This window comes from Hevea brasiliensis, chromosome 13 (genome assembly GCF_030052815.1).
Source record: "Hevea brasiliensis isolate MT/VB/25A 57/8 chromosome 13, ASM3005281v1, whole genome shotgun sequence".
Taxonomy (NCBI): domain Eukaryota; kingdom Viridiplantae; phylum Streptophyta; class Magnoliopsida; order Malpighiales; family Euphorbiaceae; genus Hevea; species Hevea brasiliensis.
Genome location: NC_079505.1, coordinates 58972235 through 58983589, shown reverse-complemented (window position 1 = coordinate 58983589; position 11355 = coordinate 58972235). Strand labels below are relative to the sequence as shown.

At 33.2% G+C, this 11355-nt stretch overlaps 1 protein-coding gene across 1 annotated transcript; it reads left to right on the top strand.

The window, feature by feature from the left end:
* Window positions 1-273: 273 nt before the first annotated feature.
* Window positions 274-7007, top strand: LOC110671748 (very-long-chain aldehyde decarbonylase CER3). The gene is made up of 12 exons (XM_021834320.2): window positions 274-440; window positions 699-861; window positions 958-1181; window positions 1286-1521; window positions 1612-1831; window positions 2410-2537; window positions 3101-3366; window positions 3456-3563; window positions 4962-5168; window positions 6142-6252; window positions 6362-6535; window positions 6639-7007. Exons 2-12 carry the CDS (start codon window positions 811-813, stop codon window positions 6825-6827), a joined length of 1914 nt encoding a protein of 637 aa, XP_021690012.2. The 5' UTR covers window positions 274-440; window positions 699-810; the 3' UTR covers window positions 6828-7007.
* The last annotated feature ends 4348 nt before the right edge of the window (window positions 7008-11355 follow it).

Sequence of the window (11355 nt, the reverse complement as noted above, 5' to 3'; positions counted from 1 at the left end):
GGCACTAAATATTTTTATTGAGAATCGAAAATTACTTTATGCGTTCAGGGAAAAAAAATATTTATATGATAACGCGTGTGTGGCGCGCCGACCACAGTATGTGTGTATGTGTGTGTGGCGCCGACCACAGTACTATGCGCTGAGTACGGTATTGAATTAGGCCCTAACCGTGGCCTCTGCCGTGCATCCTCCACCCCCCAACCATACGAGTAATTAATTTCGAAGTAGTATTTGGCCATCACTACAGCTGTGTCGGTTGTGCCAAGTTTCAAGCAGCCCATCTGATGTGAAAACACGTTTGAACCCCAAATACGAAAGGCTAATTTTCAGTCACCAATGGCGACTGAGGAAGGCTTCATTTGACAAATATGGGAACGTTGTTACAAGATAAAGATTGATTTAAGAAGTTTCAACTACATCTATACAATTGAAGCTAAAAGGTTCATTTCTCAATTTTTATTTTATTTTATTTTTTTATCTTTTTCTTCTTATCTATATAAGTGCGTGCCAAGAGGTCCCTCTTCAACCTTGCCTTCGAGAGAGAAACAAAAGCAGAAAAGGAAAGCAAAAACTTGTATAATCAAGTTTATAACTTGCCCTTTTTTTCTCTCTCTTCATCAAGTGGGGAATTGGGTATGCCCTTGAGCTTTTCTCCGAATCTAGTTTGCTGGTTTAGGTTTCTTGCTTTTGTTCTTTAGATTATTTCCGAGTGTCTGCATTTCCCTCTTTTTTGAAAAGAGAAAGATTAAGCTAAAATCTTGGAGATATATTAATTAAAACCCAAGAAGAAAGAGTAAATACTCGGGGAAGATGGCAGCTCCATTGTCAGCTTGGCCTTGGGAGAACTTGGGAATCTTCAAGGTATAGAAAGTTTTCATCACGTAAAAATTGATTATTTTTTTATTGCTACTTTAGTGCTGATTTGGTTCTGTTTCATCTCATGTTTTCTCTGTGAAGTATCTGCTATATGGACCTCTGCTTGCAAAAGTCATATATTCACAGATTCATCAGGAGGATACTTTCATGATTAATTGGTGTCTCCATATTCTCATTATTAGTGCTCTTCGAGGAGCACTTCATATTTTCTGGAGTTCTTTCGTTAACATGCTTTTCCTCACAAGTAATCGCCGGATAAACCAACAAGGCTATGATTTCAAGCAGATAGACAAAGAATGGGATTGGTATATAAGCTTTCCTCCAATCAAATTATGCTTTAATTTCTCTCTTTGCATTCTATATTTGCTAATGATATACGTATATACTTTTTTTTCTGTCGACTTTCCAGGGATAATTTCATACTTCTTCAAGCTTCAATTGCATCCATGGCATGTTATATCTTCCCATCATTCATTGAAAATGTTCCTGTGTGGAACACAAAAGGATTCATTACTATTTTGATACTGCATGTGGGAATTTCAGAGCCACTATACTATTGGGTACATAGATACTTCCATGGAAGTTATCTTTTTACCCATTACCATTCAATCCATCATTCATCGCCTGTGCTTCATCCCTTTACAGGTAAGGGATAACAATACCCTTTTCAGGTTTGTTGTGTGGATATCATTTTATCCTTGAGTTTTTATAATTTATACATATATTTCTGTGCAGGTGCAACTGCAACAATTTTGGAGCATCTTGTACTAACCACGATTACTGGAATTCCAATGATGGGGTCTTATATGATGGGATGTGGATCAACAACCTTGATTTATGGTTATATTTTGGCATTTGATTTCCTTAGATGCTTGGGACATTCCAATGTTGAAATTGTTCCTCATCGATTGTTCGAGATTTTCCCCTTCTTTAGATATCTCCTCTATACACCATCGTAAGTAAATTTCTCATTATAACCTCCATCCACTCTTATGAGAGATTTTTCTTATAAGATTTATAATTTTATCAACTTTCTTAATCCCCCAATTAATGTCATTTGTAGGTGATTACGTATTCACACAAATGAATAAAATCATTCGTCTAATTTTTTGGGTGTACCATAAAAGATATTATTGATTTTATTATACTATTATGTTGGTGCTTTGGAAATAATTAAAGAAAATAAAATAATGGGAAATTCAGAATCTTAATTTTATGTGCTATAAATTGCGGAAGAAATGCTGATATTGTCGTTCTATCATCCTGGAATGTCTATATAGGAAAACATTTTTCCTTAATTCTTTTATTTTTCACGTATATAGAGGAAGTCTTTATTGACCCGCAAACTTGCTAGTGTTAGCCTGAGCCGGATAGGGGTGGGCGGCAGGTGGGAGAGTAATTGCATTTTCCAATTGCTGAAACCCTACTCCAGTTCTCGTCAACGTTTCATAAAATTCTAAAGGGAGAAATTGTCCTGCTGTGTGCGCGCTGTATTTATGTGCGCTGAATTAACTTGATTTTGACCGGTTACAGATACCACAGCCTACACCACATAGAGATGGGCACCAACTTCTGTCTCTTCATGCCTCTGTTTGATGCGATATGGAAGACCCTTAACACCAATTCTTGGGATCTCCACAGCCAAATATGTACAAATGCAGGTAAATCCGTTAAAAGTAGACTGTACATTATTATTATTATTATTACACAGATTCTTTTTTTTATCTAGACCTGTTTTATGTGAATTATATATATATATATATATATTAATTTTTTAAATTCACATATTACATAAATGAATCCTATATATTTATATTTCTAATTTATTGTAGATCAAATTTAGACACAAATTTCTCTTATTACACACTGCAAATATGGTGGTGGTGGTGGTGCTGCTGCAGTGTTACATTAAACTGCACCTGCATGATTCAGATTCAACCAGAAATTTCAATTGCATCCACATAAATATTACTATCCATTATTTATTTATTATCATATATGTCAAATTTCACTAACACCTAAAATAATAGAAAATTGTCACTTCCCCTTTCCATCTTTCGTTTCTGTAGAATTTGAAACCATCTTACTCTACACAATTTAATGACTGATTGTCATTATAGATTAACAGTACAATTATTGTTTATTTATCTATCAGTGCTTCATGCTAGAAAATTAAAATCCTCGCGTGTACAAATATCTATCTTTGATTTTTTCCATAATGCAGGGAAAAAAGGGAGAGTGCCTGATTTCGTGTTCTTAGCCCATGTGGTGGATGTTTCATCTTCACTGCATGCACCATTTGTTAACAGGGCGTTTGCGTCATTGCCATACGCGGCCAATCTAGCCCATATGCTATTTCTGCCATTTTGGCCGGTGGCATTTATGGTGATGTTAGCCATGTGGGCTAGGGCTAAGACCTTCCTAGTATCCTTCTACAATCTAAGAGATAGATTGCATGCGACATGGGTTGTGCCTAGGTTCGGCTTTCAGGTCTGTTACCAAAATCATGAAATAGGTTAATAATCAAATTTGGCCTAGCTAGAAGGCGTAACTATAAGATAGTATTTGATTTTCTGCAGTATTTCCTACCATTTGCTCAAGAGGGCATTAACAAACATATAGAAGAAGCCCTTCTTAGAGCTGATCGAGATGGGGTGAAGGTCATTAGTCTTGCTGCATTAAACAAGGTTAGTACGTACTTACGTAGTATGGTACTATTTTTCTATTTTGTGTTCTTTTTAGCAGTTCGTACCCAATTAGATGTTGAAATTAAATGCAAATCTTAATACATTTAACTAATTTCTGTTGATTTCTGATCATAGTAGTTGAAGTAATCAATACTAGACATCAACCAAAGAATGCAATTAAAAATATTAATTGGTATTTCAACTTGTTACATACAAATTAAACATAAAAAAAAAAAAAAAAACTATCAGCTACTATATATGGGTTGAATTTGTGACCCGTGACAATTGATATACATCAGAATCAAATTATCCCAATTAAAGATTAGATTGTATATGTTTATTTTGGAGGCATATAAATCTATACTTTTCACACTTTAGAAGGGCAAGAAATGAATTTTTCGTTTTGGCATGTCAAAAACAAACTGGTAATGAGTCTATTTAATTCTCTTAATACTTTCATTGCTCAATATAGTGGGTGTCAGTCTGGGATTAATAAGAGTAAGACTACTCCACAACCTCTCTTCTCCATCAAGAAATATCTATTAATAGCTTCATACAATTTCTTGGTGCCATTTTTTATTTTGTTTTTTGGATAAATTACAATCATGTCTTTATAATTTGTTAAAATTAACTTCTTAATGCTTCCTCTTTTAAAATCTATTTCTATATTTTGAAAAATCAAACTCTTTAGCCCCTTTATTAGATTTTTATCGTAAAAAATATTAGTCAAATTATTTTAATCTTGATAAGAGAAATTAAACAGTATAAATAATTAAAATTATAGGGATTAAACATTATTAGTGTTCAAGGCTAAATATATTGATTAACATTTCTTTGAAAGAAAGAATAAAGAATATGTTTTTACAAAATATAAAGACATTTCAATTGAGATTTTAAAAAATTTAAAGATAAAATAATTAATTTTAACAAATTATAAAAACTTAAAAGTAATTTACCTATTTTTTTTCCTCCCTATATTAAAAAAATAAAAATTGTATAAATCTCCCCTTTTTGATAAGTACTGTCCGTATTGTTTCGCTTCAGTGTTCTTTGTTCGCCAATGGATATTGCAAAAGAAGTGTCCTTTTAAGGTGGCCCCCCAGCCCCAGGTGCCAAGTTGAAAAAACTCTAGAACAGAAACGTCTCGTCACACAATAAAACTAATCAAAAGCTTTAATTATTTGCCACCCACCTCTTCAGTAAATTAATTATATGGCAATCCAAGGTTGAATCTCAGTCCATTATCTGTCTTCTTCTTTCAATTCTCTTTCTTGCGGTAATTGAAAATTAATTTCAACCCTTTACTCCACATTTCTAGTGGAAATCAAATAAAAAGAATACTAACAACCAAAGTCAAAGTCAACCTTTTATTTATTTATTTATTATTTATTTTTTTAGAATGAAGCACTGAATGGTGGTGGAACGCTATTTGTGAACAAGCATCCAAACCTTAGAGTTCGAGTGGTCCATGGAAATACCTTAACAGCTGCAGTTATTCTCAATGAAATCCACAAGGATGTGAAAGAAGTGTTTCTAACAGGAGCTACTTCTAAACTTGGAAGAGCGATTGCCCTCTATCTTTGTCAAAGGAGAGTAAGGGTCCTTGTAAGTTTTTCCCCACTTCAATTTCCTTCTTCATTAAATGTTCTTTGATTCAAAATTTCCTTATTTATTCAAGATATTTTTTTAAAAAATTATCTAAATTAGATATATTTTATTATTTAATTTTTTTAATTATAACTTTTTCTAGAATCAAACTTTCACTAAAAAAAAAAAAAATTCTTTAGGTAGACTTAGTTTATGGGGTCTTTGCTAAATCAAAACCAATCAAATCATCTTATAGCATGTAATATAATTATGAATAAACATATGATTTATTTTTTAATTATCTTTTTATATTTATATAATTTTTATAAATTATATGAAGTATTTTATTTGATTTAGCCAGTAACCCGAATTAATTTAAGTGTTTTTTTTTTTTTTTTTTCTAGAAAGTTGTTTGTGGTCGAGTGTATTGCCACTTGCTCGTCAACACTTGTACTTTGAGACTTATGCTAACAACCATTTAATAATTAAAAAAAAAAGATCATTTAATAAATGATAAGATTAACATAGAAGCAATGATCATGGGAAGTATAAACAAAATTTAAAAAAAAAAAATCATAGGAGGTGGTATTCCAAGGTTTTGTTTTATAAATAGTTTTTTAATTATTATTATTATATTATATTTTATAATAGCACAAAATATCATTAAATGAAATCTAAAGTTAGTTATTAGACTTGGTGGGGCTTTCATTATTAATTAATATGCGACATTGCACATGTGGCCCTTCTGGGTATGGGCACTGCCGTTGCAAACTGCATCAATTATATGTCAAATTTAAATTTCAATTAAAAATCTAATGGAAAACATTGAGCGAGTAGCAGAGCAAACGCCCATAATATATATGATCGCCCTTTGGGAAATGGGTCTTCCTTTTCCTAGCAGAATTTTGCTGACTATTGCCAGTAGTCTTTAATGACTAGGTTATGGTTGGACCTTGACTGTAGATTTTAATGGCCTGATTGAAACTTGCAGATGCTTACTCTATCAACCGAAAGATTCCATAAAATTCAGAAGGAAGCTCCCTTAGATTGCCAGAGCTATCTTGTCCAAGTCACCAAGTACCAGGCTGCCAGAAATTGCAAGGTACGTGGATCATATTTCAACATTATTCTAAGCACGTAACTGTGAACTAATTAATGGAAATTACAGTACTGTTTCTGAAACTGATTGGTTTGTATGGTGGTAATGATAGAATTGGATTGTCGGCAAGTGGATCACACCTGGAGAGCAAAGCTGGGCTCCGAAAGGAACACATTTCCATCAATTTGTTGTCCCACCAATATTGTCATTTAGAAGAGACTGCACTTACGGGGATCTTGCAGCCATGAGACTGCCAGAGGATGTTCAGGGGCTTGGCAATTGCGAGGTAAGCAATCATCATCAGAGTCTATATATGGTTTTTTGTTGGTTATATGTTGCTGTTTAGATTGAAATGAAAAATTCTCTCGGGGGATCTTGTTCTTGCACAGTATACTATGGACAGAGGAGTGGTTCATGCATGCCACGCAGGTGGAGTGGTTCATCTGCTTGAAGGTTGGAGTCACCATGAAGTTGGTGCAATAGATGTGGACAGAATTGATCTGGTTTGGAATGCTGCTTTGAAGCATGGATTAAAGCCTGTATCAAGTGTTACGAAACAAAAATTCAATGTGAGATGATGAATTTTTGTCGTAACCAAAAATGCTCCTTTTTTTTTTTTTTAATTTATATAAAGATGGAACAAGAATCAAATCGTTGATCAAGTTTCAAATCGTTGATCAAGTTTCAAATCAACACCGTTATCATATCTACTTTCTGATGTCATTTATATATTAATCAAGAAAAGCCACCATTAGTCATTTTGTTGCCAGTACAAGTGATGTTTTGCTCTATTTTCTTTGAATGAATTTTAATTACGATATGTGATTTGTTATCATTTTATTCAGCGTAGCCTCCGCACCTGACTATGTAATAAGATAAATAATTTTAGAGTATTACACAGTAAAATTCGAATGTTAATTAATGAGAAAAACAATCTCTCATCCTTATTATTGAACTAATTAATATATCAATTTTAATATGAGTTTTAAATTTTATCAATTTTAATATGTAATTGATTGGATCATATAGGGCTTATTTAATATTGCTAATCAAATTGCTGTTGAAAAAATTACTTTTTTAAATACATTAATTAGAGAGAATTAAAAAATAATTTAAAATTAAATTTAATAAATTTTAGTTATAATAACACTAAAATAACAAAACAGTTTTTTCTAAATTGTTTTTTGTGATCATATCTAAAATATGGGAACAAGGAGAACTTGGAAAGTTACATGAAAGACACGTGATCTTCCACAATTCCTTTGCTGAACCTTTCAGTCAAAGTAGTCATTCCCAGCCTATGAGAGTCCTTTAAGCTCCTTTTACCAGAGCTTACCAGTAAAGTTGATGAAAAGACATTGTTAGGCACAGCCAAAAATTTAAGGCTTCAAACGTCTCACGTCACCTATATTATGAGGAATCTTGCTGACTAGATAGTTTTTTGTAACAAGCTTTAATTTGTAAGGTCTGCATACACGCTCAAGGTGGCATGATCATATGAGAGAAATGAATTTTAGCGACCATCCAAAAAAGTTTGCTTCAATATTATGAAAAATAAGCCCTACATAGTACATATATTAGAGATGAGTTGAATATTTTACAGAAGTGAAGCTTTCACTCTCTATCTATGAATCAAGAATTTCAAATAAAATACACCTCTGCTTCTTCAAATCTCCTATGCCCATCATTTCATATGGTTGTCTAAACCCTTACCAAGCTCAACAATCATGAGGATTGATATCAATAGCCAATCAATAGGCGTTAAATGCAGTGGAAACGTTTTTCTTCTCCACGTACGCAGTCAATAGTCATCACTGTTATGCAAAGGCGCTTAGAAATTTTTTTTTTTTGGAAAGATGGATATCATAGATAACCTTACAAGGGTAAGGCAGAAGATACAAATGAATCCTGAGGTAAAGGATTCAGCACAAAGGACACATCCTTAATTGTCTTAAGAGGCTAAAATATGAGCTGCCTTGTTCCCTGATCTTCAAACCAAGTCAAAGGACACCGAAGAAAACTCGCGAGAAAAGTGTAAAATGTCATGAACTAGACCTTGAGGTTCATGAGGACTCATAGCACTATTTAAGCTATTATTCAGAATCTAGGAATCTCCTTAATTGATTATGCATTGAAAGCCTTTCTGCCTCACTAGGATAATGGCATCGCGACAAGCTATCCCTTCCAGAATGAGAGGATTAGAGATTCCTTTAATTCTTCTATAGAACCAATCTAACAAATGACCATTGTGATCTTGAGCTACCCTGCAACTGCTCCAAGTTTTAACAAAGAATTAGTTGCAGCATCAAAGTTCAATTTGATTACATTAGAAGGTGGCAGAGACCATAGTTGTTCCTCCATTGTTGCCACTTGAGGGGAGATAAAAGGACAATAAGTAGCCTAGAAAGCTTCAAAGTTGTTAATAGCTATTAAGATGAATTGTTGAAAGGAAAACTCTTCTCTGCTGAAGGTCCTTCTATTGAACTTCTTCCATAGTTGCCAAAAAAAGAATATTGAGAGAGGAATCATCTCATTTCCATGACCATAATTAACCAAGGGATCACATAATTCCTTCCAACAATCCATCATAGTTTGGCCATTCATCATAAATCTCAATTATAAGTGGGAAAGAAACCATACCTCTATGGCTTTTGGACATGAGAAAAATAGGTGTTTCAATGATTCCTTATCCCTGCACATCAAACATTCATCAGGAAGCTGGAGGAATCTTTTTTGGACCAGAACATTAGATGGCAATTTTTCTCGAAGAAGACGCGAGAGGAAGATTTTGAGTTTAGGTCGTAGCCCCAAACTTTTTCCAAAAAGGTGTTGAGATTAGCTTAGGAATTCGGCCCTGGATCCACAGACTCTGCTGAGATTCTGCTCATCTTAAGATTATGAGAAATGTGGTATCCAAATTTAACATTATAAGTGCCATTTTGGTGAAGTGCCACACAATTCTATCATCTCTATCAACTATGCTAATAGGGATAGCCAAGATGCTCAGGATTTCATCATCATGGAAAACATCTTTGAGGGCTTGGTATTCCCATGTGAAATTATTCCTATTCATTAGTTAGGGGTGTGAAATCAGTCAGTTCGGTTATGAGCCGAACCAAACAAATAAAGCCAACTAATAGAAGTGCAAAATATCGTACAGAAAACCAAAGTATAAGAAAAGTTGAATCAAACTGAATCGAAAAAAATCTATTCGGATCGGTTTGGTTAGGTTCATTGGTTATCAGACCATCTCTCTTAGCAAAATGCAAAAGTAATTTATCAACAATTTCAATCATAGTTTGTAATCCTCAAATTATCCATCACAATTTGCAATTAACTCATTAATAATTTCAACAAATAAAAAAGAACTAATATCAGCAAATAAAAAAGCATTCAAGTCATCCATTACCATTTGTGAAAAACCCATGTATCATAATAAATGTCAAGAAACACCTATAAACAATGCAAAAACCAGATGCAACTTACAAATCAATCAGGGATAAACGAGATGCAAACCAAGCAATAAATACCCAACAACATCATTTACTACAAATTCACAAACTTAGAATTGCAAGTGTAACACCCTCACTGTAGCAATTACGTACATTCTACTGTTTCGGTGACCGGTGTCGGTCCGGACAGTTAGAACGTCTGGAAAAATAATTAGACTAGAGTGAGGAGTCATAAATAACTCAAATATTAATAAGAAAAATTTAGAAAAAAAGTTTTTAGAAATAAAATACAACCAAGTTAAATGAGTCGGTGCTCTAGTGATGGGTAACCTAGTGGGAAGTTGCGGTTCTCGCAACTAGGAGCCCTAGACCTAGGGGAAAATTCATAAAATAATTTTTGAGACTCCAGAGAAGAGTCATTGAGGTTTCTATGACATTAGAATGCCAAGAAAAGGTTTAGAAAAATTTTTCAATCGGTACAGACAATTTTAGTCTGTTAAGCCAAACGAAGGGCATTTTGGTCATTTCGTCTTCGGAGATGATTTTTGACAAACTTGTCCAATTAAGTAAATAATTATTAAGACATAAAATAGGAATAAATATTGATGAAAATTAAATTAAAAATGAGTAAAAGAAAGAAGAAAGAAAGATAAACTGACAACTCGGTAAGAGCAAAATTTGGTCAATTAAATTTGAGGGTCCAATATTGACCAAAAGTGATGATTATTAATTTAATGAAGCTAAATTAATTTAATTAATTGAAATTATAAAAATTAAAAATAATTATTGAAAAGTCAAATTATAATGATTATAAACTTCAAAATAATTTCAAATTTGCCATTCTACTTATTTACCATATTACCATTAAATATTTAATTATTATATAGGTTAATTATTGAACCAAAATTCTGCATCTTTTTTCCTTCTTCTTCCCGTCACTTGCCTTCTTCTCTTCTTCTCTAAAATTTTCCATTAAAACCTAAAATCCAAAGCTTAAAACCCTAAATCACAACCAAATTTTTTCTTGGAAAAATTATAGCCCACCCTAAACTAAAGCCTAATTAGTAGAAAGCACTCAAGAAAACAAAAAAAAAAAAAAGTTTGGGGCAAGAGGAATTTCAGCCAAGGTGGACCAAGAAGGAGCTTCAAGTTTTTGATTGATTAGAAAGTTGAATTGAAGTTGAGTGAAGCTAAGGAATAAGGTTAGTGCTAGAAATTCTCTTGGAATTTAAAATTATTGCAAGTTGATTTAGGGTTTGCTCAAATATGGAATTTTGTGTTGTGACTTGAATTTGATGATGTTGAGGTTGATTATTGACTATTAGAAGTGTTATAAATGTGAATTGAAGTTTGGAAGTTGGGTGAAATTGAAAATTGGGAGTGCTTCTCTTATGCAGGAAATTTGGACCTATGAGTCCAGGGTATTGTTTTACCTATAACTGAGGTCGTGTGACTCCAATTGGTATGAGGCCAATTGGAGGTGATACTAGACACATAATGGCAAAACTTTGGTGAAGAAATCATGCCCAGAAAACCAAACCAACTTAACCAAAAGTTTGCCCTAATCCGGGTGACCTGCAATCTGCCTGGGCAAAATGACCAAATGAACAGTATTTGGTCATTTGGCTATAACTCAATGTAGCAAGGTCCAATT

What these genes read in the sequence shown, in the direction of transcription:
- LOC110671748 (XM_021834320.2), top strand. Translation starts at nt 811, where the DNA reads ATGGCAGCTCCATTGTCAGCTTGGCCTTGGGAGAACTTGGGAATCTTC. An exon ending in AGAACTTGGGAATCTTCAAG is followed by an intron (nt 862 to 957) that starts GTATAGAAAGTT and finishes TTCTCTGTGAAG; the next exon opens with TATCTGCTATATGGACCTCT. An exon ending in GTCTTGCTGCATTAAACAAG is followed by an intron (nt 3,564 to 4,961) that starts GTTAGTACGTAC and finishes TTATTTTTTTAG; the next exon opens with AATGAAGCACTGAATGGTGG.